This window comes from Carica papaya, chromosome 8 (genome assembly GCF_054855325.1).
Source record: "Carica papaya isolate Zhongbai chromosome 8, ASM5485532v1, whole genome shotgun sequence".
NCBI lineage: Eukaryota > Viridiplantae > Streptophyta > Magnoliopsida > Brassicales > Caricaceae > Carica > Carica papaya.
Window position 1 is genome coordinate 33,846,334 of NC_142316.1, and position 26,649 is coordinate 33,872,982.

At 31.2% G+C, this 26,649-nt stretch overlaps 4 protein-coding genes across 5 annotated transcripts; 1 reads left to right on the forward strand and 3 right to left on the reverse strand.

Moving 5' to 3' along the window:
* Positions 1 to 598: 598 nt before the first annotated feature.
* On the reverse strand, positions 599 to 4,730 carry LOC110806396 (E3 ubiquitin-protein ligase RHF2A-like). Its single transcript, XM_022031234.2, has 10 exons — positions 4,585 to 4,730; positions 4,327 to 4,456; positions 3,510 to 3,650; positions 3,343 to 3,389; positions 2,485 to 2,547; positions 2,294 to 2,402; positions 1,762 to 2,150; positions 1,529 to 1,636; positions 1,077 to 1,455; positions 599 to 973 (listed from the first exon to the last, which is right to left on the reverse strand). Exons 3-9 carry the CDS (start codon positions 3,645 to 3,647, stop codon positions 1,134 to 1,136), a joined length of 1,176 nt encoding a protein of 391 aa, XP_021886926.1. The 5' UTR covers positions 3,648 to 3,650; positions 4,327 to 4,456; positions 4,585 to 4,730; the 3' UTR covers positions 599 to 973; positions 1,077 to 1,133.
* A 3,538-nt stretch (positions 4,731 to 8,268) lies between these two features.
* LOC148252817 (uncharacterized) lies at positions 8,269 to 10,036 on the reverse strand. The gene has a single exon (XM_088209845.1). The coding sequence runs from the start codon at positions 9,337 to 9,339 to the stop codon at positions 8,641 to 8,643; it is 699 nt and encodes a 232-aa protein (XP_088065971.1). The 5' UTR covers positions 9,340 to 10,036; the 3' UTR covers positions 8,269 to 8,640.
* Positions 10,037 to 13,035: 2,999 nt separating this feature from the next.
* Positions 13,036 to 19,295, forward strand: LOC110806383 (conserved oligomeric Golgi complex component-related / COG complex component-like protein). Of its 2 annotated transcripts, none has more exons than XM_022031216.2 (13): positions 13,036 to 13,249; positions 13,782 to 13,953; positions 14,053 to 14,205; positions 14,655 to 14,803; positions 15,352 to 15,429; positions 15,522 to 15,615; positions 15,771 to 15,845; positions 16,005 to 16,301; positions 16,942 to 17,009; positions 17,108 to 17,162; positions 17,828 to 17,966; positions 18,435 to 18,619; positions 18,720 to 19,295. In XM_022031216.2, the coding sequence occupies exons 2-13, from the start codon at positions 13,822 to 13,824 to the stop codon at positions 19,005 to 19,007; spliced, it is 1,713 nt and encodes a 570-aa protein (XP_021886908.2). In that variant the 5' UTR covers positions 13,036 to 13,249; positions 13,782 to 13,821; the 3' UTR covers positions 19,008 to 19,295. The 2 variants fall into 2 exon arrangements, with proteins under 2 accessions (XP_021886908.2, XP_088065727.1); XM_088209601.1 differs by having other exon boundaries at positions 13,788 to 13,953.
* Positions 19,296 to 20,936: 1,641 nt separating this feature from the next.
* LOC110806385 (uncharacterized) lies at positions 20,937 to 21,699 on the reverse strand. Its single transcript, XM_022031220.2, has 2 exons — positions 21,351 to 21,699; positions 20,937 to 21,212 (listed from the first exon to the last, which is right to left on the reverse strand). The coding sequence occupies exons 1-2, from the start codon at positions 21,544 to 21,546 to the stop codon at positions 20,962 to 20,964; spliced, it is 447 nt and encodes a 148-aa protein (XP_021886912.2). The 5' UTR covers positions 21,547 to 21,699; the 3' UTR covers positions 20,937 to 20,961.
* Positions 21,700 to 26,649: the final 4,950 nt, after the last annotated feature.

Below are 26,649 nucleotides of genomic sequence, written 5' to 3' on the forward strand. Positions count from 1 at the left end.
TGTATTAATTTGTGACTTTTAATTGTTTACTTTATAATATAACATATGCATATATATATATATATAGAGAGAGAGAGAGAGAGGCTCAAGTAATAGTTTTCTTAAAATAAAATAGAGAAATTAGCAAGAGTAGACACTGATTCAAATATTTATTTAATTTATAGGAAAATATTATATTAATCCGTGAAATTTAATAATTTATATTTTAATTTATTATACGTTTTGAGTTAAAAAGAATAACGTGCACAATAATAATACTTAGAAAATGGAATAACCAGCGTAGGGGCCCATTATCATTGGATTCCCCCCTGGTCGGTGACAAGTGACCCCCGGGTCATCTTATTGGTACCCACTGAATAATTCCAAATTATTATTATTATTATTATTATCATCATAATGATTATTAATCAAATAATCGCGGAGCAAAAATAAAGAATAATAATTTTGACAAAATAAATCGAATTTAGGACAATAGTTTTTTAGTTTTTAGATAAATTATATTAAAAAATTTAATATTGGAATATATTTATAAATATATTGTACAAATGGAACCCTAGTTTCATGCCAAGAAAAACCAGATCATCCAAAAAAATGGCCATTCTAGAAGTACAGCTTATATTGTATACCACACCAGTATACACATATCCATATACATATATATATATATATATATAGATATATTATTCCCAAACTCCCAAGTAAGAACATACAAGCTTTTCAAGTTCCATCGAGTTCTGATAACCATTTTCATTCTGGTTAGAAAATGGCCAGGCAAGGCATTGTTAAATACATAAATGACATATATATATATATACTCTGTCGTCTGTTCTAAAATTGGTGTTATAAACAAATTCAGTAAAACCTGGTTGGTTATACAAGTCTTCATCTCTCCTTTATTTCTCACATTGCCGTAACCCGATCCGGCTGCATCTCCTCCTCTCATCATTTCATTTCAGAGAAACCACTTGACAACCTGAAAATTTCAGACTCGGTGAGTTTCAGATTATAATACTTATGTGCTTAATATAAAGTTTGCAGTGACTGAGTTGATATTCGTATGGAGCAACGTGCCTCACCTTCAAAAAAACGAAACACTGAGGATTGATGTCATCGCTGAACCGACATATAATGAATTAAGATGGAATGGAGCCAGCACTTGGAACGTAAGGAGGAGGCCGGATATTACTCTCATCTAAAGAGTCTACTCTGCGACCCACTGCATTGTTCTGCTGGTTTTCCTCTGTCACTGGACAATTAGTGGAGTGATCGGATGATAAAGAAGCTTGGCCGGGTCTATTGTTTTCTCTACTTCCAAGACGCTCCATCATGCAAGATACACTAGCAATTCCAGCATTCACTTCCCTTCGAACTTCAGAGCTAATATCAGACATCGAAGTACGGGAGAAGAACCTTTCTTTCCACCCTCTCGCACTCTTTGAAATTGAATCTCTGTACCTGGATTTTAGGATGGCATTAATAGCGAATTAGTAATACATGTTGACTAACTAATCTCCTAAGTAATTCGTACCTCATTGACACAGCATTAAATCTAGATTTCAGGGACTCAGAGAAAGAATGGAAGTCTGATGATCCTGCTCCATCTTGATTTGATGGTGAGGAAGGACCAGAGATGTTTCTGGAATAAAAAAGCCAATGAAATAAGATAAAAATAGATGTATAAAATATTTTCCAAAGATAAAGATCTGGCATCAGAAACAGTGCTTGAGGATGCAAGGGGAAGAAAATGGAGCTCATGATTACCGATGATTATTAAGGGACAATCCCCGTCTATTTGTTGGCATTGAGCTAGACCCAGATGCAGAATGAAAAGTTCGACTAGATCGAGTTCGAGAAATATGCTGGACTGACTCATCCCGACCGGAAGACAGGGGAATGGATGGAGTGACAACATTGATTGCAGCTGGTTCAGTTTGACCTTCTACTTGAACTAGAGAGGATGGAACAGAACCAGATTCTGGTGCATTTGGATGAGAAGAGAATACCAAGAATTGCGGGCGGCCGTGAGCAGATGATCGAATTCTCTGGCCTTCCCTCCTACCAATTTGGTGGGCTCTTCCCATGGCAGCTGCTGCTGCCAAGTGCTGAATTATCCGCTCTTCAAGTTCAGAATCACTTGCACCAACTGGTAACTGCATAATTATATAAACTTATATTCAGTATTATTAGAAGGGAACACCGTATATGTAATAAACCAATCAAATATTCACACAATACACACACACACACGCACGCACACACACACAAAAGAGTAGATGTCATAGTATGAACGGACATGCTGCAATTCGAATTCACCAAGTGTGGTATGATGAAATACGGCTGAATTTCTTGATGAAGTAACCCTAAATCTCCTCTCCCGTTCCACTGCTTCAAGCAATTCTTGACTGCCAACACACACTCATCAGATCTTGCAAAGGAGGTACAGTCTCAAAAAGGTTAGAAGCAAATATTAGAACCAAAATCAACCTGGCAGGATCTTTCAGGCTAACATCTTGCCAACACATGGGACACTGAGAGCTCCTCTGGCACCTGTAAATGAAATGCTAACATCCGTTACTCAATTTTAAAATTGAAAGTTTTCTTCAACAGTTTCTTTAAAGTAAAAATTTAGACTTCAACTACACTCCAATATGGAAGTGATGTAAGATATTCTTCTCTTATTCTACGAAGTATTTGGTGAAATTAGAAGAAAAAGATAGGCATAGTTCTAAGGTGTTTGAATTAGAGATTTGGCTAGGATTTAGAATATTCCAGGAAAAATCTATATTGTTACCCCAGATGCAAGCTAATGATACACATTTCCTTGACCTACAACAGAGTGTTTTTTTGGTGCATATTTAATTGAATGTGAGAAAACAATGTTTAAAACATGGAGAAAGAAGACCCTGCAATAAATTGACCCAGTTTAGAAAAAAATATTATTAAGAATACAAATGTGTGTGTGTGCTTGTGTGTGTTAGAATTATATCGTAAAATTATATCGTTACTTATCTGTTTTTTCAAAGATCTTTTGACTCCTGACCCCTCTCAAACCCCAACTCCAAATTACACGATTATCCTCCTCTCCCTTGCCCTCTCATCTCCCCAAACCCACTAACCATTTGGTTCCATTAGAGATTTCAACCCACGTCTCCAGAACTATCTTCAATATGTGTTTTTGTGTGTGTTTGTGTTTAATGATTGGCAAAGATAAATATTCTAGAACGCCTGCCACATGAAAGCTCATACAAAAAATTGTTTCAAGAAAGTCAAAAGCCATAAAGAAAACCAACATCTGTTAAATTAGAAAGAAAAGATGATAACTTCAAAAATATATTAAGCTACCATTCGAGGATGCATTGAAGATGATACTCGTGCTTGCAAGAGGTCACCTGCAATGCAATAAACAGAACAATAACTAAATTTAAATCACCTATGCACAGAAAGAACATTTAGAAACACACCATAATGAAAGAAGCAGTAAGAACGGGAAGCTACAAGATATGAATTACCGTTGAAGGATCACTATCAGTGAACTCCTCGAGGCATATGCTGCAAGTATCATCGCAGGCATCTTGTATACCTCCTTCCACAAAGGCAGCAGCTGATGTAAGACTAGTTTCAGACTTATTGCCCTCCTCCATCTCCATAACCTTTCAAAACACAAGCGAAAGGAATAAGGGCATAGCTAACTAAAATTCGTATTGAATTTTATGATCTTCTATTGCTGATGCATAAAAAAGCGCATATTGAAAGCAGAGCTAGAAGATGACTATAGCAATTATAACATGATTGACATTTTCCAATAGGCTCTTAAGAATTTAGGAAGCAGGCCCTTACCAAATCCAGATATCATTTATAAGATTTAACTCAGATAACAAATTTTGAGTATGCAAAGTTTTATGAATTTCCCACGAGAGCTACTTTTGGGAAATGAAAAACACCAAAGAACCAAATACATGATTTCGGTCGGCAACTCAAAATGATATATTCATGCATATATACATATAGCAGTGAAAATAGATATGATAAAGAAGGAAAGCAATCATCATGTTCATGCATCAGAAAAAAAAAAAAAGACAAACAAAAATCTCTTCAAGGAGCTATAATGTTTTACATAGAAACAGACCCGAGAGGCAAAAATAAAGAAAAAAAATATATGAAATTGCCAAGAATATCTACTCATGAACATCGACGGTAAAATCGGTTAACATACACAAAATCCACGAATCAATTTCTCATATTTTCAAAATAAAGATCATAAAACATTAACAGACGTTTCTAAAGGCGGATAAAAGGAATGAAAGAAGAAAAACAACAGGGGTTTACCTCCGCGAACAGAACCAGAAATGGTTCCAAAAAAAAATGGATCGAGAAACTCAGCGCACCCCCATGAAATGAGGAAGATCCCCTTGTTGCGTAGAGAATATTAGGGATCCATAACAAGAAATGACAAGTCCTAGAATTCAGAGAAGAGGAAGAAGAAGAAGAAGACGACGATTATGATGATAATGATTAGTGCAATGATGGAGATAGGTAGAGAGATAAAGAAAGAAAAAAATGAAAACCCAACCCAACCACCTTTACCTTTAAAATTTAAGGGATGTGTTTTTGTTTGTCTGTTTCCTGCGTTGGCAAATTAAGAACGACAAATCCCCCACCACCACCACCATAACCCCAAAAAAGGAGAAACCTCTCTCTGTTTCACAATCGGATCTTATGATTATCTATTCTCGAACCTCGTGATGAAGAAGAGTATATTCTGTTATAACTTAAATACCCCCACCTTAATTTGTTTTTACATTTTAGTCCTTTTTCTTTTAAATATGTAATTTCTTTTAGTAATCGCGGACTAATTAGAAAAATATCTAATTTATTTTAAATTTTATTTCAAATTTAATTATATTATTTATTACAAATAACAATTTAATATATCTTCTTGGTGATGTGTAAACAAAAATTATTTAATACTTTTAATTTTTATTATTATTTAATATTATCTTCAATGACATTTTGTCATATAATATTTAATTATTTTTATTAAAAATTTATTAAATTAATACGTAATTTACAAAAAAAAAACATAATTTTTTAATATTAATATGCATAACAATACATATAATTATATTATCAAACAACCAATTGTATGAAAATATTTAAAGTAAATATTTTTTTGTAAAAATTTATATTTTTTATTAAAAAAATTAACATAAATATTTTATTTTTTACATGAATCACATAAGAATAACTTTAAAGAGAGAGAGAGAGTAATTTTTTTATGTACTTTATTTTCAAACTCTGTTAGATCGTGAAAACTGACTACTTATTGAATTCAAGTGATAATTGTCGAGTAATGACAACTATTAATTATTAATTCAAATTGGATGGAGTTCTATCATTGACGAACCACTCGATTAAATTCAACAATTATAATTATGATTATTCATCGTAATTTAATATCATTTTTAATTATTTATAATTATCAACCATTTTTTATAATATCAATGTTGATAACTATAGACGATGAGGGAACATAAAAATAAATATACACGTAATAGGTTTTATATTAAAAATTTACTCCAAAGAAATAAAAATAAAATTTGAATAATGTATTTAAATATTGTAAAATTAGTAAAACTTAAAAAAGTAAATTATGGTATTATAATTAAATTTAAACCTATATTGTAAACAAAAATACTTTCATTAAACTAATATTTATAAATAATTAAAAAAAATGCTAATGAAAACGAAAAACCCAAGAGCCCATTAAAAGCCCAATGAAGCCGGTTAATGGGCCTGGCCCATAACCCATGAGAATGAGTCTTCCTCTTTTTTAAAAAAAAAAAATCGAACTTCTTTTTTCTTATTTAATTTGACAAAAAAAGTCAAAGTTTTTTCTCTCCAAAAACTTTATAGCAAAAAAATAAAAAATAAAATAGTAATTCTTAAAATATTTTATAATCATATAATAATATTTATCGACCATAATATAAAATAAAATATTGGGCTTTTACTAAAAAAATAATAACCCAAATATTTTTAAAAATTTTAATAATTTTTAAATCCCATTGCTCAATAACAATAACATGACACATCTACAATGGTTAAATAAAAAAATCTAAAATATTTGTATTTATATGAATATGTAGCATTGAATTGGAATTTAAAAATGCCAAAAAAAAAAAGTTGGGTTTCTATTTTTCCACCATAATATTATATATATATATATATGTATATGTATATGTATATATAATGTTAGCACGAGTCATTGCATTAGTGGAAGTGCTTACATTTTGCTTTTGTAAGAAATTTAGTCAAATCAAACATAATAAAGTGAAGTCAATTTCATCATTATTATTATAAATAAGTAAGAAATTTCATATTTAATATATAAAAACTTCAACATGGGTTTATTTGAAAATTTTATTAAATTATTATTTTTTAATAATTTAACTTTAATAAAATTCTAATTTCATCAAACGTGTAATAACTTATTGAAAATAAACTAAATTTAATATATATAGTCTTATCATATTCTAATAAATTAAGTTATAAAATTTTATTGATATACTTTAAGTAAAATATAAAAAACTTTAATTAATAAATTAAATTAATTTTTATTTTATATTTTATGGTTTAATTTTACCAAACTATATAATCATACATCAATAACATATTTATTAAAATATATAATTAATTAAAGGAGGGATAATAGCTTTAAGACAATATGATTAGGAGGGGGTATTAAATTTAATGATCCATTAGCCAAATTAAATGATTATGGAATCTGATTTCGGCGTCTATTAAAAATATAAATAACTTTTCCACCTCTTATATACATATGTGTGTGTGTGTGTATATATATATGTATATATATATATAGATATATATATATATGTATATGATATTTGCATTTGTTGAATCATTTGCCACGATGCACTTCTTGGTGAGTGATGAAAAGTTAATACCGCAACGTTATTGGATTTGCTTTTTCCAAGTTTCATATGATATTCAAAATAAATATTTTAATAACATTAAAACGATTATTTCCTTTAAAAAATTTTGTTTAATAATGTTTTATTTTTCTTAATGGGTTTAACAAACATTATAAAAACGTATAAATTACATCATTTAATTATAATATAATGATAATTATATATTTTTTTAAAAAAATAACATAAAGCTGTCCTCGCGTAAAATTTTATATCAAATTTATTATTAATTTAATTAAAAAAAACATTATGATTATATTTCATTACTATTAATTTATTGATATAATTAATTAGTCAAAATTATTTTTTAATTAATTTTTTTGATATATATTATAATAATTTTAACTTAATTTTATAAAATGAATAAAAAATAAAAAAATTAAATTAAAAGACATCATAGATGAAATTAAAAAAGATTAAATTTTAGAGATAAATTCATTAATTTTTTGTTTAAATTTATTACAAACATAATTTTGACGTACTGAAGAGACGGTAAAAAAAACAAAAACAAAAGAAAGGAAAAAAGTAAAAGTTCGCTCTTAGCAAATTTACTTTTTAGGGAAGAGACAAAAGTGCATTTGAGGGCGTAGGGTACCTTCCCTTAGTTTTAGGGGCAGGAAGGGCCCACGAGACTAAACCAACAAAAAGGACAGTTTACACGCCCTTCCTTCAGATCACCTGGACCTAACCAAGTTCTGACTTCAACAGTGACATCTTTAAATCCAACACAACTTTATTTTCCACTATTACGTACTTACACATGTATTTATTTACAGTCTTTACACGAATTCGGCAGCTCATCTCACTGTAATAATAACTACCCATATATATACACACGTGTATCCATAACGGGCATGGTAAATTTTTGAATTAGAAGTTACTTTCAGTGTATTTATTACAAGTCTTTTGTGTTTTGAACTTTCACTTTTGTGGTTATATTTTGTTATGGTAAGTGATTATGATATGAATTTAATAAATTACTGTAAAATATTTTTAAAAGATTACTAGAAATAGAGCACAGAATTTTCCCTACTGGGAAAGGGAAGAACGAGTTCCAGGAAGCAAATGATTTTCCCATATCCACAGTGTCAGTTTCTTCTTTTCCTTGAGGAACTCGGACAGTGTCAGTTTCATACACGTTCGCAACAGTGAAAAACCAGAAAGACTAAACATACCCAAGTCCAAATATCATACATTCTTCTATCCACTCCGATCTCTAAACTCACACATTATATATATATATATATATATATTTATATGCAAAGAGGAAAGAAACCCATTTACAGGATCATGAATGGGAGGCCTTTTTTTTTTTTCTTTTTCGAATCATTCAAAAGACTACCACGATTGGATGTACATGTAGTAAGAGTCCGCAACACCTCGTTTGGTCAGACACCAAATTTGAGACAAATCTAGATAAGAAACAGTAAGTAAAAAAATCTCGACCAAACACGGCCTTAATCTTCAAACAGAACCCAATAATCCAACCGTCGTGTTAAATCAACAAAAGAGAAGAAGCAATTGAGAAAAGAAAAAGAAAGCCAGAATTTATATGGGGTCAATCGATATATATTTATGTATTTTTACCCGGTTGGCACATAAGTTGATTGTGCCATTTTACATTCACACCAGAAGAAGAGTTCCTGTTTGGTTACAGGTGCACGACAGCCCTGGCTAAGGGTGACTCTCTCTGAGATGCACTTTTCAGTAAGCTGCTTCTGGAAACAGGAGACACTGGCGTTTCCCAGGGGGAAGGACTTTTTGTATAAGCCGTTTTGGCTTTGGGAGAAGGCGTCGTTTCTCTTTGAGAGGGACTTCTCCAAAACCCAGTTGAGTAAAACGTGTTCCACATTTCCCTCTCCAGAGCCAAAACAGCTTCGTTCGCCTCCGACTCATCTGCCTTATCGTCCGTCATGGTGCCGTAATCAAAACCCTCGACGCCGCCGATCGGGTGAACCTGAAGCTCGCCCTCGTCGCACCCACAGTGGCACCGGCTGCTGCGCCGGCTCGACGGGAAGAGGCCGTGCTTGATTAGTCTCCGCCTTCGCCGTCGACGGAGTGCGCGCCGGCAGAGGCCCGCCGGGAGTTTGTACACGGCCAGAACCAGAAGGTTCATCAGCCCGCACGGGCAACAGCAACATACAGCAGCGCATTCCGCGGTTGTCCCTCCGCAAACCTCCCCGAACCTGGCACCGTTACAGCCTCTGGGTGACGGCACCTCCCCTGCCCCCTCCGACATGAATCGGCCGCTGCGTCGTCCCAAAAGCGGCTGCCTCCGGTTCAGCGATGGCGACGAGGTCGCCGTCTGGAGGACTGGTATCTGCGGGCTGAAATGGACCGCTGCGCTCATCGTATTCGTTTCTCTAAATCCGCCCAGCTTATGACAAGAAACAAAACGCACAAATATGACTATGCCCTTCCTCGATTCTTGAGAAACCAGAAAGATTCTCGAGAAAATGAAAACTGTGCGGAACCCGAAAGAATCTGAATCTCGGAAATCGGAAAAAAAAAATTACAGGGGACCTGGATCCTGAACCTTAAAAACGAAGCCAGAAATGCCGATTGACGAGAGGTAAAGACAGGGCAGCCGTCGAATTGCAAGCTCGAACTCGAGGGTCTTCTTTGAAGAACAGAGTGAATAGAAGAAGAAGAAGACCCAGAAGAGAAATCAAACCAGAGGAGGTTTAAGGTCCATGAATATGGCAGTGATGAACAGACCAGGAGACGGCAAAGCTTGCAACGGTAGCCCTTGAACCTGAAATACCCACCAAGAAAACCGGTCAGGTACCAGGCGCCACTGGTTGAATTTCCTCTTCTCCCCCTCTTTTTGGGTCGAGTTTTATGTATACAATCTCCTGGCTTACGTCCACCTTTGACGGATTCTCAGTCTTCTTTTGGGTCCGTAGAGAACGGAAAATATGGATTTTGATTAAACTAAACAGATAAAAACAGAACAAGGAAGAGGGAGATTCGGAGAGGCTCTGAGGTGTTGTGTAATTTGTGTGTGCAAGGGAGATGTGAGGTACAGATAAATTATCTGATTGGATGGATTGAGTGGTGTGCATAAATGGAATGCAGGACGAGTGTGTACTTAATGTGTGTAATCAAGTTGTAACGCTTCGGGACAAGAAAACACGAGGGAGTATAAATATTATTCTTTTTAGCCTAGCAAAAATAAATGATATTTTAATTTTAATAAATTAAATAAATACACAAATTGTATTTAATAATAAATAAAATACCCAGATTTATTGTAAAAATAACATAAAATTGTAATGTACATGTCAATTGTCAATCACTTAATCACGGGTTGGAATAATATCGGAGTCGGGCCAAAAAAATCTTGACCCGGTTCTTGGGCGAAGACAATATGACAATAATGAGTTTTATAATTACTCTTGTCTCGTGCCAATTTATAGTAATATTTATTTATTTTTAGATGGTAAATAATTTAATAAAAAAATAAAAATAATACTTTATTTTCTAAAATTAAATTCCCAAACTAAGAATAAAATGGTAAATTTTATAAATAAATGTTCGCAAAATATTATAATTAAATTCACAACAAATATTTACATTATATTTACACATAATTTGTTCTCTATTTATAATTTTAATTATTAAAAATTCTATAAATTTAAAATATTTAGTCTGAATTGTAATGGGTATTAGTTATTGTTTAGATTATGTTTTTGAACTTTATAAATAATAAACAACGATGTTTTACCAAATGAGTTTTTAATTAAAAAAAAAAATTGGCTATTAGTTCAAACTCAGAAAAGAATACTGCATACATTATGTAATATATTAAAAATTAACATTAATTTATTATTATTATTATTATTATTATTTATACAGATTTATATATTTAGTAATTAAATAATACATACATATTAATTATTATATTATAATGTAAATAAATTTTAATTAATAATATAAATAAAAATAAGAATCCTGACTTTAATTATGAATTAAGTTTTAAGGATATTAAAATTCCAAACAATGAGAACATAAGTCTACTCCACATTATTCTAGATAGGCATTAAGCGGGCCATATCCGACGTGTCATTTCAGCATGTGCATTATATAAAATATTGATAAGTTACTTTATAAATTATTGGAATTTATACACTGTTTATGATATGATTACATGGCTTATAATTTATAAATACGAAAATTGTGTACATTTTGACTATAGATTGAAAATTACAAAATGTAAAAATATATAGTTTCTAAAATCTTGTATGAATTTTTAATAGTTAATATTTATTAGATGTAAAACGAGTACATCATAATAAGCAAAATCCAGAAAACCCATCTAAACATTTAACTCGGAGACCACTTAACTCAGAGAGATATATATATATATATATATGGGTAGATACGTATATATGTGTACGTAGAGCAGAATGGACCAGGATTAGTAAAATGGGACCTAATGTGTTGGAGACTTGGAGCAAGCTAAGCTGTGAAGGACACTACAGAGACTGTTCAAGTACCCCACATGACCTTCATGGCTTGAGTGGCTGCACCCCAGTTGTCCCGAGCCACGGGCCATGAGTCCCGCCACAACTGCGCCATCTGGGTCTGGCCTGACCAGTTTTAACACCGATGGGTCTGCGTCACTTGGGTCATTTTCTTACGGTAAACCAGTAAAAATTAATCGTAGTTACTTAATTTTACTGCCAAAATCGTCATTATCTAAAGTATTATATCATAGTTTATTTAATTATATTTTATTGATTTAGCAGTAAAAATAATATTAAACTTAAAAATCGAAATTTAATGAATGATAAGATTAGACTAAGAAATTCAGGAAACATCTAGAATAGTCCTGAAAAAAATGTTACCAACCGAAACATAAATAATACATTGAATTATGATGGTTCACGATATCTATATAAATATATATATATATATATATATATATGATATGATATGATATGACAAGCAAGATGAGTCATATATTTTGAGGTTGATAGTGACCCCATAACTTTAATTTTGTGTACCCAATAAATTAGTAAAATCATAATATTCGATGGTCATAAATATAAATTTATTAAAAATATAAAATATTATTATTATATGTGATATTTAATTAAATAAAATTGATAATTTAATTTATTAGTGTATATTTATATACAAATTTTTTAAGTTTTTATTTTTTATATAATAAATTTATTTTAATATTATCATTAATAATATAATAATTAAAATAATTATATTTTATTTAAAAGTCATCACGAATTTCAATTAATTAATTAATGTTTTGATTGTTGCAGTTAAAAACGAATTATTTATTTTAAAAAAAAAACTACTACAGCAATGTCTCTATCATTTCGTGGGATTTAAAATCAGTGGAAGTATCAAATTGGGAGATGTATTGGTGTTAATGTCAAGGTTTATTTACACGATGGTTATATTGATGCCACTTGTTTGGAGGAGATTCTAAACCGTCATAAATCGGCTGCACGTCGTCGTTTTAGGTCATAGAGAAGAAAGTTGGGAGACCGTCGCTATTTATTTGCCAAACACGACTTTAACTTTCGGTCGTGACCACCATAACTTTACATTATATATATATATTTTTTTTTTTGGGTATACTTTTAGGATTTAAATTTATTTAATTACGAGTTGGACCAACCTTTTTTTTTTTTAATTCAAAATTTGCCTTTTCTTTTAAAATATGATCAAGCGAAATAATTTAAATATATTCTCACAATTTCATTTGAATATCTCTAGAAATTTAAATTTTACGAGTTTGTAAATATATTTTACTAATTTTTTTAATTTAATTTATATATATTAATTGTTTAACATTTTAAAATTAATTATGTTTTACGTATTTGGGTTATTATTTAAATTTTTATTTTATATATTCTATTTTCTGAAATTAAAATTTTCAAAAAATTTATAAAATTAAACTTTAAACAAGGGTAAAACTGTCAATAAACTCAAACTTACAAACTGTCAGAAGTCCACACCTCACAAGCCCATAAAAGGCCAGCCCAACTCATAAGGCAGAGAGCTCATTGTCTTTTTGTTTTCAAATCCATTTTGTTTGGTTACGCCCAAGCCCATCCAACTCTTCCCTCACACCTCGTCTCTCTGCAACTCTTTCTCCCCACAATTTTCTTCTAATCTTCTTCGTCAGATCAAATTTCTTTCGCGGGTACTTAGTTTCCGGTTACGGAGCTGACACACGCCTTTTGTCGAACTCACGGTGCAGCCTTGGCTCTCCTATCCTCTTCCTTCTTCAGGTAATTTCATAAAACCAGAGCTCGTTATTCGCTTGAAGTCTAAACGTGCGGGTCTCGATTTTGTTATCGGTCGGTTATCTATACATTCATAGACTGGTTTTGTGTTTCATTTTCGAGATCGAATTTGATAAATTTGAATTGAGAATTTTGGACATTTCCGTGGCTGGATCTGTTAATCACCTTGGTTGTGATTTCATGTAGATTTTTATGTAAAATTGGAGGTTATAAACTCGAAATTGCTGATATCTATCTTCGGTCTCTTGAACTTTTCATTAACCGGCTAAATGTAAATCCAATGAAATGTAACAAAGTTACATATTAAAAACAAAGTCTCGTGCTGTGTGTAAATTTCACGAGAAACAAACGGGAAAAGAAACACGATTAGTCCTTAACGTAAACTCCTAGATCTAACCAAGGAAACACTATACTAGCCAAGCTAAGGAGCTCCGCATTACAAGATAAAGTGTTAGATGCTTAAAGTTAAAGTTATTGATTATTAAATACAAGTTCTGATTTGATTATCTGCTTGAAGATCCAGAAGCCCTTGTTAAACTGAAGAAGAGAAGACAAAAATGGAATCAGAGAGTGGTAAAGACACGATGTTGTCGTTACAGACTGTGGAAGGTCTCCTTCCTCTCGCCTCTGTCTCTCAACAACCTTACGTCTCTGAGCTTCTCTCCTTCACTCTGGATAGGCTACACAAGGTACATATGCGTGCATATCTTTTGGCACTGTTTGAATTACTTGTAAATTGAATACTTAATTCTGTAAGTTTTGTTCATTAATTTTATCGTGGTTTAAAGGAACCGGAGCTTCTACGAGTAGATGCAGAGCGAATTCAGAGGCAAATGCAGGAGGTGGCAGTTGGAAACTACCGTGCCTTCATTGCAGCAGCTGATGCATTGCTTGCAATAAGAGAGGAAGTGACTTCTATTGATAAACATCTTGAATCCCTGGTAATTACAAGATCTTTTTAAAAAAATTTCCATTCAGAATAGGAAAGTGCATTTCTTATGAGATGAAATGTCCAATATGTGTGTTTATCAAACATTGTGGACTTTCAAGTAGTACATGCATTGTTTTGGGAGGAAGTTATCTCAGAGTGGAAGTGCAAATTGGCAAGACAAAGTTCCAGTTAGGATCTGAAACTAGACAATGTGACATAGCACAATTTTCAATAATCTGACAGAGTGACGTTTGGTTGCATCACATAATCATAAAGCATAATAAATATAATGATTGGCTTGCGAGGCATATTATTAACATTTGCATACTCTCATCTCTCTAGATTCAAACTATGAAAATATAGAAAACTGATGGTCATGTTGGATTTTCTAATAGCTTGGTACTGGCAAGGAGAGATTATAACTGAAGCTCTTCTGATATGGTTTTCCTTGTTTTGCAGATAATTGAGATCCCAAAACTGACATCTGGTTGCACTGAATTCATTGAGTCTGCTGAACAGATTTTGGAGAAGAGGAAGATGAACCAAACATTGCTAGCAAATCACAGTACTTTACTTGACTTGCTTGAAATTCCTCAGCTTATGGACACGTATGTGGTTGACAAAACTGTAAAAGTTACTTGTTAAAATTCAACTAATGGCCAGCAAGCCAATGGATTCACTTGAGTTTGCCGTATACGCATATTACCTTTTTCATACCATCACATTTGGGACGATAACTCTAAGCTTAAACTGGTTTAGTGTTGAATGCATCTTAGTGGTATAATAAATCTTGATATTATTAAAGTTATTGATTCATTAGGATAAACATTAGTGCCTCTAATCAATTTCTAAAAGCTGCCAGCCAGGCTTCCTACTTTGTTTGTATGAAGTACATCATCAAATGAATTTAGAAATTCTATTTTATTGTGCTTATTTTAGTTACACCTCTTTGTAAACTTGGGGAAAAGGAATAATGTGAAAAAGATTGAGCATGCAACTGACTGTAAAGTGAAAATTTTGTTAGCTGGATGGGATGGATACTTTAAATACAGTCGCTTTATGGGTTTTTTTTTTAATGGGATGGGCGGGATGACTGGAGATTTCACTTTTCTAGTGACTGCCATGAGGATTATTATTAATTTCCATATTCCTGCAGATGTGTGAGGAATGGAAATTATGATGAGGCTCTTGATTTGGAAGCATTTGTGTGCAAGCTTTCAACCATGCACCCCAAGTGAGTTATTCTGTGTTATATTCTTTGTCATCTTGTTCTGGCTACTGAATTCACAAGTCTTATTTGAATCCACTTTCTTCATGCTATTCTAGATTGCCTGTTATTCAAGCACTTGCTGCCGAAGTTAGACAGACAACCCAATCACTTCTTTTTCAGCTTCTCCAGAAGCTTCGATCCAATATACAGGTATCTTATCATAGTTATCTAATATGTTTGTTCTTTTATCATTAAACAATTATGATAGTTATGTTAACTACAAATGCAATAAGTGCAACCCAACTTATTTCGTTGTATGAATTGGAGCCTCAGTTCCATTTTATGAACGTGTATTTGTAGTGCAGTTACCAGAATGTCTGCGTATTATTGGATATTTACGCCGTATAGGAGTCTTTAGCGAGTACGAAATGCGTTTGCAGGTACGTTTTGTGGAATTCAAGTGCCTTTTATGCCTTTTCAATCTCTGCTGCTTTTTTTTTTCTTCTTTTAGAAGAGGATTTGTTTTATAAATGTGCATTTAGTTGCTTTTCTATGGATCTTCATGTCTTCTTGTCTAATAGATCTCGTTTGTGTTTTAGTTTCTGAGATGTCGAGAGGCATGGCTTACTGGAATTCTTGAGGATCTGGATCAGAAAAATGCTTATGAGTACTTAAAGGGGATGATAAACTGTCATAGGATGCATCTGTTTGATGTTGTTAACCAGTACCGAGCAATATTTTCTGATGATTCATCAGGAAATGAAGAAAATTACGATGGTGGGCTTCTTTTCAGTTGGGCTATGCATCAAATTACCTCACACCTGAAAACTCTTAAAGTCATGCTCCCAAAGATAACTGAAGGAGGATCTCTGTCAAATATCCTGGATCAGTGCATGGTAACAACTACAGTTTTAAATGCATTCAGTTCTGGCACATTTCTTTCATTTTAGAAATGTTGAGGATTGCTTATAGGCTATTTATATTATAAGCACCCCACATAATTTATCTTTTTGGTAAATTAAAGAATTGATTACAAGTTATAAGCACACTCTTAGCGAAAATAAATAAAAGAAACCCCCATGTGATTTTTTTTTAAATGAGTGTAAGGTGTTTATTCTTTTTTACATATTTAGATAACTAGTTATACTCATTTATTTTGTTTACCAAACATGTAATTGCATATTTTTAACTGCAAGTATTTTTATCCAATGTATAATTCCTATTTTTTAAACCAGCACGAGTGCTTTAAATTGTTTTTAAGAATCTAGTGATTAAGTGTTTTCTGTAAGCAGCTCCAAACACTAGCACGTCCATGATTCAGCATATCCAGTGGTGATTCATAATTTTTTGACAATAATAATTATTTGCTTCTTACTTTTGGGATATCCTTGCTCGCTATAATCCAAATCTTGTGTTTCCTCTTGTTTGAGACACTTTTGCCTCTGTCCTTTTTGTCATTTAAACTGCAGAGAGAAAGATGGATCGTAATAAAATTTTGAAGTTTATGATGATGTTCCTCGTATCTCTTTCTGGCAGTATTGTGCTATGGGGCTTGGTTGGGTTGGACTTGATTTCCGGGGATTGCTTCCACCACTTTTTGAGGAGTAAGCAAATGTCTTTTATTTGTTTCTCTTCTGATACAAAATATCTTTTGTAGTACAATTTTTAATTGATCTTAGAAACTGATTTTCTCACTGTACAGGGCAGTTCTCAATTTATTCTCAAAGAACATGAGTACAGCTGTTGAAAATTTTCAGGTGAGTGGTTGATAGTTGACATTTTGAAGTTAGTTTTTGTCACTAAATCCTTAAAGTTTATCATCAACGTGGGAAGAAGAACAATATCAGTTAGTAGTTGAACAGAATCTGTTGAAACTATTACAGTTATGGTGGTTGAATGGCGTCAGTTAGTAGCTGAATAAAATCTGTTGGAACTGTTAGCAAGTTGTTAAGTGTACCAAGTCAACTAAAAATAAGTTGTAGGAGACGTTTCAGGATAATTTCTGGCAGCTTAGTAACACAGTACACTTTCTCTCCCTTTTTCTCTCTCTCGATCTAGTTCTGTTCTCTCTCTCATCATCTCGTCAACTTCTTTACTCACCTATCTCAGTCATAAACCCAGAATACCATTGACTAGTCAGAGTTGATGTCTAGAGTTCCTGACAGTTTCCTTCTGATGCTTGAAAATCTGCAGTGTTAGTTTGGAATATCTATGCTGCTGTTTCACGTTCTGCTTTAAGTTTTTCTATTCCATCAGGCAGCCTACTGATTGGTGACTTACGGTTGCTAACTTGATATTGCCTTCGGATATACTGTTAACTTGAATTGATTACACTATAAATAACACATTGTAGGTTTTAGTTTCTGGCAAGCAGCCTACTGCTTGATAAGTTATGATTTCTACTTGATGTCTTTGCCCCCAGCTAGTGTTGGATTCACATCGATGGGTTCCACTACCAGCTGTTGGCTTTCCAGCAACTAGTGTTGGTGAAGAAAGTAAGGAGGACGTGACTCCCCCATCCTATCTAATGGAGCATCCACCTCTCGCTGTGTTCATTAATGGTGAGTGTGGTCTACAATTTTCTGGTCACCAATACTTTTCATGGCATGTACTTTGCTTCTTGTAATTTGCATAATGGTAAACCAAATAATAGTTGGGTTATTTGAAGTTCCATCCCATTAAGGTTGATAAGAGTGTTGTATGAATTTTTTTTTTTTTTTTTTTTTGGAAGCCAAACACCTTAATTTTTTATCGATAAGAAACTTAGAAGCTAAAATAGCATTCCATAAATCTAATTTTTTTGGAGCAATGTGACATTTTGGAATCAAAGATCATCTACATGGCCCCAAGGATGGATGGGACTGACAATTGGAAACCAAGCATACAATTTCATGTGGCACCTTTTCTAACTAGTATTGCCTCAAGAAGTTACATGAAGACTAGCAGAGAAGAATCACGAGATTCTTGAATCAGAAAAGTATCTTTGCTATTAAGTTCACAACATTCAATCTCACTCAAGGTGATTGTAGGTGTATCTGCTGCAATGAACGAGCTGCGTCCTTGTGCCCCTTTAAGTTTGAAGCATATACTTGCGCAAGAATTAATAGAGGGATTGCGGGCTGTTAGTGACTCACTATTAAGGTACAATGCAACACGTATGCTCAGACAAAACGAGTCTGGGCTATTCTTCTCTCTTTGCCGAGCATTCATAGAGGTGAGGTTCTTATCGTTCTGGGCATATTGTTATTCATAGAGTTTCTCTTAGTAAGTCACTTAAAGTTTGCCTGTGCACCGGAAACTTCCCTTTGTTGTAGATTGCTTTCCCGCATTGTGCCACATGCTTTGGTCGTTGTTACCCCGGTGGTGTTGCTCTTATCACGGACGCAAAGAGTATATATGACGGGCTTGGCCGCTTGTTGACAGTTTCGCTTTCGAAAGAGGTGCCAAAACCAGATAGTAATGCAGATGGAAGTGCCATATCAGAAAATGGTGACCTATCTGCAGTTGAAAATGGGGTTACACCCACATCTGAAGAAAAGGAGGTTGAAGAGGAGCGGAACAGTTTGCCGTTGCAGACTGAAGAAAAGCCTGCAGATGAATGAAGCTTTTTCTTGAAGCGACTAGAACCCGTTCTTTTTTGCTCTTACAATTTATTGTTGATTTGATTTCTTTGTACTTTGTTCAAAATGTTCATTATATAATTAAATGATAGGGTTGTATTATTATGAAAGGAAAAAAGAAGAGTTTATACAACAGTGAGTGAAGTAGGGTCAGTCCAGTAGAGTCTTTCATATTTTGTAGTATTACGATGAGAATTTGAGTTTCGCAGTTTATAACGTAAGTGTTTGCATGTGGTTCTGAAATAAATTTGCTTTTGATCTTAGCCAAAATTTTGACTTGGTGTATCAAACTCGCTATAGTTTTGAAATTTGAGCTCGAGTAATTGTAACTAAAACCTGATGACAGATTTGGAGTTTCTTATTATATGTTTATATCTTAATTAATGTTCTGTTTGGGTTGGTTTCCCTTTTCATTTCTAATTACTTTATAATTTCAATTCTTAATTTGGCCCTGGTGAGTGTTGTTTAATTCTACGAGTGAAAAACTAACAAAAGCAGGGCATGTAGCCAGATTATGGGCCTAAAACATTGACAACCCAATAAGAACAGCCTAATTTTAATTTAATATTTTTTTGCCACTTTTCAAGCAGTCCTATGAAATATTTCAGTTCTTTTAGTATAATCGACAATTGGTACGCCAGAGGTGCGTCTCTTCCAGTCCTGTCTGTATCAGAAAAGGGTTTTCTAAACATTCTAATGCCCGAATCGAATTGTTTCACGATATTCTGAATTTAGCTATTGTCTTATTTTAATAAGTAAATAAGTAACATACTATCATTTTAAAAGGCAAAATCTTTCCGCAGATGTGAGTTCTTGAGAAAATAAATTGCGAGAGATTAGAAACAATCAAGATAATATATATTTACAAAATAAAAACAATTAAATCCTTTTAAAACTTCAACTTGCGATGTTGATTAATCTCCAAAAAAAAAAGAAAAAATTGGTTTTATTTCTAAAGAATCTCTTTAAAAAAAAATTACGAACAAGTAAATCAACATCTCTGAAAAAAATAATTTATATCTGTTCAACCAATTAGTCCTCCACGACATGCCAGCTACTATTTGATCGGTAGGTATTTTCTTCCAGCTGCTAACAATTCCGATTCTAAATTTAGAACAAATTCAAAATCTTTTTGTTTATTTATAAATTATATTCCAACCATAAATTTTTTTTTTTAAAAAAAAAAAATTAAAATTTTTATATAAATTAGAATATCACATTTTAAAATTTTAAACTTTATTATTATTATTTTCTTAATTATCAAGTATTATTAATGATTTGTTTGAGAATAATTCCATGCGGTCTAAACAATTTGAAGATTATCTTTACCCACTTTCTTTATTTACTACTAATTTTTATTTTCTTCTCCCACTTTGGCATATCTATTTATTTTTCCTCCCAAAATTGTCAGCTCATAATGTATACGTATGTACACATACACATACATATATATATATATATATGTATATATGCTATATACCAGCTGTATTCTGCGGTTCTACCAACACCACAACTTGTTTTAAAATGGAAAATCAGATTCTTGTTTGGCTTATTTGAAGATTGACCACCTTAATTATCTTGTCTTGATTCGTAGACAGTTCATGCGGTCATTAATTACAGTGTGAATGGCCAATAGATTAGTATTATACATTAATAATCATATAATGATAACAATTAATTACTAATGAAGTCTTAATAATAATCATAATAAAAGTCAAACTTAACACTAAAAATAAAAATAATCAAAATTTACACCAAACCCATAAACAAGATCAGATTTCTTCATTTATTTATTTACTTACACAGAAGAAATGAAACTAAAATCCCAAAAAGCAAATACAGTATTGACTGAGAGCTAATTATTATACAAACACTCTCCAAAATTCCAATTTAACCCAAAAATTTAAAATATTTTACAATCAGAATAATAGTTTTCTCAAGCGAGACCTTTGAGAATCTTGTACTCCATGATCCCTTTGTACAAAATTTGCCTGTTGACTGGCATTGAATCCATACATTTCCATTTGTCACCGTTGTTCATGTTGTTGTTGTTGTTGTTGTTATCGTTTACGGACTTTGTCAAATATTTTTTACGATACTTTTTATTGTTGGACGACGGATCGATCACGTCGTCCGCAAACCTAACCTTTTTCTTGACTTGATTTTGGTGACAAGACTTGTTAGATCCTAAAAAGTTGTAAGAAAAAAAATATAATAAATAAAATTGCATTTGGTATAAAAAATTAAAGGGAGATTTTTCTTTTTTGATTGATTAATAATTAGAAGAAATGTAAAGGAAAAGAGAAAAAAAATAATAACAATTACCACCCAATTCGAATTCAATCTTCTTCATGAACTCAGAGAGAAGACGTCTGTGGGCTTGTCTTGCAAGCAAAACTACACCTCCTGAAACTGCAAAAACCGCCATGAATCCCATTGAGTTCTCCATGATTATCTCTACAAAAATCTTTCTGATCCTTTCTGCAAATATATCTATGTAGATAGTGATTGGGATGATCATCAACTGAGGCTAGAAAAATATATGTATGGACAAGAACGTGGGGGAATCGGATAAGTGAAGAAGAAGAAGAAGAAGAAGAAGAGGAGGAGGAGAGAAGAGATTGAACATGGTTTAATTAGGGTTTATATATAAGGAGAGAGTATACGTATATATGGATGGATATATGGAGAAGAGGAAGAAGAGAATAACAACTGAAAGAGAAGATTAGGTAATATGGGAAAGAAGGCAATTAGAAATGGACGGTTTCTACAAACATTGAATTAAAATTAGGACCTTCCACCTTATTTATACTATCACCATTGATTTTTATATAGCCACTTCTTTGACTTACTTGGATTATCAAACGACACATCACGATCCCCCAAGTATATACCTATATGTATATATATACATATTTTATTTGAGAAATTGTAATTTTTAGAGAGACCCAGAAAATAAAAATTCAAAAATAGATAATTTAAAAATATATCTTAAAATGGGAAGTTTTGTAATTTACTATAATAGTTTTTCAGTTTAACAAATTTAGTTTTTCATTACATGCATGCATGTATCCTGAAAATTAAATGGTTGGATTTCATTGCAGATTCTATTTTATGGTCGTCGTCATCATCATCATCACCTTTTTTGATTACCCAATAAATTATTTTATAATCATTACTAATTACCCAAGTTTTACTTTAATTAATTATTTTTTAATTTCTTAATGATTATGTCAATTTAGGAAATATTAGTGATAGCATTGTTTTGTTGTTTTCCTATTTTTTTTTTTAAAAAAAATTAAATTTTAATATATATACATTTTCAAAAAATTTATAATTAATCAATCTTTGTAGATTCATTAAAGTGATTCAAACTCGAATTGATAATTTTATAAATTTAAATATTTTTTTACTTAATTTTTAATTTTAAATGTTTTAAAAATATAATTAAGTAAAGTATACATTGTAATGGGAGGATTCATAAAATTATAAGAAATCTTTTTTTGTTTAATTTAATTTTCTTTTAGTAATTAATTGAATTTTATGTTTTTTTTAATAAATGATTGATTAAACTTTCTTAGACAACTTAATTGGTCTAATTAACATACATTGTATATATTGATAAATAAGGGATTTCGTGTTCTTATTAAAGACTATGAAAAATGACATTAATTATTAATTAATTGGACTTTTTCTGTTTTTATGGAACAGAAAATAAATTAAAAAAAATAATATGACAAAATCTTATATGTCATCACTAATAATTCATGTATGGCCAGTGAGTTTGTTTAATTTTAAAATGATTTCATTTTTTTATAATTTAAAAATATTAAAAAATATTTTATTATGGATTTTATGAAAAATTAATTATTTATAATTAAAAAAAAACCCATTAATAATTTACATATATTAAAAAAACCCATTCAAAACTCATGGGTTTGACATAAATTTGTCATTTATAGATAATATAATTTTTTTAATTTGATATGTTAACATTAATTAATTAAGGAGGATCGTTTTTAACAATAATAATAATAATAAGACGAGACTGTATAATTTGACCTCGATATTATTGGATCTTGAAAATTTTTAATTAAAAAATAAGACTAATAGCACAATAAAATAATTTATATTTTTATTTATAAACAATTCGTATTTTTAAAATATACATATACCAAATTTAAATAATCAAATATATTTTTTATTACAAAAAAAAAAAGTCGACTTTCGAGGTAAGTTGAAGTTTTAATGATGGTTGGAAAACGGAGAGGATAAAACGGTCAATTCGAAGATGTAACGAAACGTTCCGTTAAACGGACGTGAGATGAACTGCTACGGCGCTTTTAAGAACAACTGAAGAGAACCAAGCGGTAGTTAAGTTTCGTTAATTTGACGATTTTAGCCTCTCTCTCCCTTTCCTCGTAACTTCCACAACGGTTTCCCTACGTCGTCGGTTTAAAAAAATAAAAATAAAAAATTTAAAAATCAATGAAAATTTTAATATATTTAATCTTAAAAATTACCATGTAAATATATTTTAGAAATAATTTTATTTTTTAATTAAAAATTTAAGTTTTTATTTTTTTTTAATAATTATTATTTCTACAATTATTTATCATGCCTTTTATTTTCACAAATTTAAATTATTAAATTAACGGGAAACATATATTATTTGTATATCCATTCACTATCACTACATAAAACGTGGAAAGTATTTTATTATTTTGTGGGAGAGATTTAAGGTCCTTTGGAATTCCCCAAAGAGAAGAGTGACTGAGAATGATTTTGACACAGAGAAACAAAACTAAGTTACGAAAAATATATATTTTAATTAAAAAAATTTAATAATTATAAAATATTTTTTTATTTAAAAATATAATAAATTCGTACATCCTGACATAATTTTATTAAAAAATTAATAAATTAAACCATCAGTTTTAATGAATCAGAGTATTATAAAATGACGAACTCTACATTTTTATTAAAACTCAAATTTATGGAATAAAAAAGTTTTAACCGCAAAAAATTGTGTTGTTGGTTAATTGAATTAGTTATTGTGAACAACTAATTTTATAGTTGAATTGATGTTGTATGTACCAACTAACAAGAATTTATCATTTAATTAAAAAAAAATATATAATTTAATTAATAAATATATATATATTATTTTAAAAAAATAATAAATTCACAAGATTATTGTATGTGGTGCTAAAGAATTAAAAACATTCAAATTAGTATATTTGTGAATTGATGTAGAGCTTAATAGTGTTGGTAATTTATAAGTTATTACAAGAATATTTTCAAGAAATTAGTGGGAAAAGAAAACTGAGACAAGGTCTCAAAAGAAAATCAAAGAGCATTCGAGCATAAAACAAATCTGGGAAATTTCTCCAGGGTAACTAGAAACATTTAGCAAAAAGAATAGTGAAGATTTCATAATCAAATATTTAGGATTTGATTAATTGAGTGATGTTGAGAATTGAATTGTGTTTATATATATAGATCATAAATAAGCTTAGTCTAAAAACGAAACTGGAAGAAATGGAATATTACATGACTATGTAGTGTGTGTGTGTGTGTGTGTGTGTATTTTAAAAAAGAACCTCATGACTCGTTTGAAAAAAATTCAAATTCGTTATCAAAATTTTACTATTACATTAATGAATTATGCTTTGATCCCAATTAAATAAAATATTATAGTTAGTGCATAATAAATGAAAGTAATTGGTTTTCTATTGATGAAGCGTGAATTTGTAATCCGCAAGCAAGTACAGGAACTATTTTTGTATTAAAATCTGAAATAGTCATTTTTGTTTTCTATAGAATTGTAAATAATTAATGCACAAATGAGAATAAAATAAGACAAACTAATTTTAGGGATACTTCACGTAGTCTAGGGTTCATTCTGTAATTACAGCAACAATACGAAAACAGTCCTGAATCCTGATCTCACTAGGTCTAATCATCAGCAATATAATAATATAATATATAGTTGAAATTCGCACGATCTAATCACGCAACTTCAGAGCAAGAAATCGGACTTAATAAAATAGTAGTATAATATTTTATAGAACGAAGTACTGAGGTTTCAAATTACAACCAAACAGTACATATATATATCTATATAACAGATTCGATACACTATGCCATCATAATCGAAGATCTATAGAAGTTAAAAAAAAAAAAAAAAGGAATTACAGAAAGAGAGAGAAGAGAAGAGATGAACCATTTTGGCTTCTTCATTTTCAGGAGGTGAAGTAGAAGATGGGATGAAGAGCAAGATGGAGGAGCTTGAAGCAGCAGCACGAGAAGGAAAGAAATACGACGCCGTAGACGATCCTTAGACCCATTTCAGATCAGATCTATTTCCTTTTCTTCTTCAATTCTCCGGCAATGGAGATCTTGTTCGAGAGAGAGAGAGAGACAGAAATAGCGAGCGGAGAGTGCGTGAGATTTGGATTTGGAATTTTGAATTTTTAAATGATAAATAAATAAATAAGACTCCAAACTTTCATGAGTGTTAATTTATGGATTATCCACACGTGTCGAGTTTATGATAGAAGAGTTTGCCACGTGGGAAGAGCGAACGGGGTAGGGTACGATTTGAGCGTGCAAGCAACGTTTTCCGTTATTATTGTTTTTGTGGGCTAAGGGCGGCCATAGGTATAACTAGAACGGAGATTTGGGAATGCTAAGACCATGTTTGGTTACATCCAAAATTAAAATTTAAAATATATTGTACTTGAAATGTAAATAAAAAATTGCACTTACATTTGAGATATACGTAAATATTGTATTTATGTGTAAATAAAAATTTCAAAAAAATGCCGAAAAGAGTTTTAATTTCTAAATTCATACCATATTTTTTAAATATTTTACATTTAATTTAAATATTTACAATACACAATTAAATTTAATATTTTTTATCGATCTTACATAAATAAATTGATAATAATAAATTTATCGTCGAAAAATCGTTCATAGCCCAGTAATAAAACATTTCATTATAAATTAAAAATTTATTAATTCGAGATTAATTCATTCCATAAATAATAATAATAATAAAACCAGTACAAATTTAAACCATTAATATAATGCATGTGAAGAAGGCACATGGTCTTACATAAAAAAAATATAATGCACATGATGTTATCAATAAATAAATATATATATATATATATAATAGTGTACATGTGAGTATGAACTGTATCTATTGAGAAAGTTGAGATAAGGGTTTATCTTATTTGACAAATATATATATATATATATATATACTTCCTTCTTAGTCTTGAAAATGAGTTTCAAAGTAAATTGCATGGGTCAAATTGCTTATGAAATAAACATGCTTTTCCATAACATAAATGTTTGAAAAGATTTAAATGTTCATACTATCATATGCTTTTGTGCTTTAATAATTTTAGTCCAGCAGCCCAAACTTTCCATGACATAAATGTTTGAAAAGATAAAAAATGCTGCTGTGCCATCATGCTTGAAAACATCAATTGCTCTGTTTCTCAAATCCCGACCTATGCCTTATGCATATGTATATATTTGTTACGAGATTGTATTATCCGAAAAAAAAAAAAAACTTTATACTACTAGTACCAAATGCACAATATCGAGT

Coding starts and splice junctions, on each gene's coding strand:
- LOC110806396 (XM_022031234.2), bottom strand. CDS start 3,647: ATGGAGATGGAGGAGGGCAATAAGTCTGAAACTAGTCTTACATCAGCT. Junction 2,548..3,342: donor CTTCAATGCATCCTCGAATG/GTAGCTTAATAT, acceptor TTTCATTTACAG/GTGCCAGAGGAGCTCTCAGT. Junction 1,637..1,761: donor TTGTCCCTTAATAATCATCG/GTAATCATGAGC, acceptor TTTTTATTCCAG/AAACATCTCTGGTCCTTCCT.
- LOC110806385 (XM_022031220.2), bottom strand. CDS start 21,546: ATGATCATCCCAATCACTATCTACATAGATATATTTGCAGAAAGGATC. Junction 21,213..21,350: donor GATTGAATTCGAATTGGGTG/GTAATTGTTATT, acceptor ACAACTTTTTAG/GATCTAACAAGTCTTGTCAC.
- LOC148252817 (XM_088209845.1), bottom strand. CDS start 9,339: ATGAGCGCAGCGGTCCATTTCAGCCCGCAGATACCAGTCCTCCAGACG.
- LOC110806383 (XM_022031216.2), top strand. CDS start 13,822: ATGGAATCAGAGAGTGGTAAAGACACGATGTTGTCGTTACAGACTGTG. Junction 15,846..16,004: donor AGTACGAAATGCGTTTGCAG/GTACGTTTTGTG, acceptor TTTGTGTTTTAG/TTTCTGAGATGTCGAGAGGC. Junction 18,620..18,719: donor TTTGCCGAGCATTCATAGAG/GTGAGGTTCTTA, acceptor CCTTTGTTGTAG/ATTGCTTTCCCGCATTGTGC.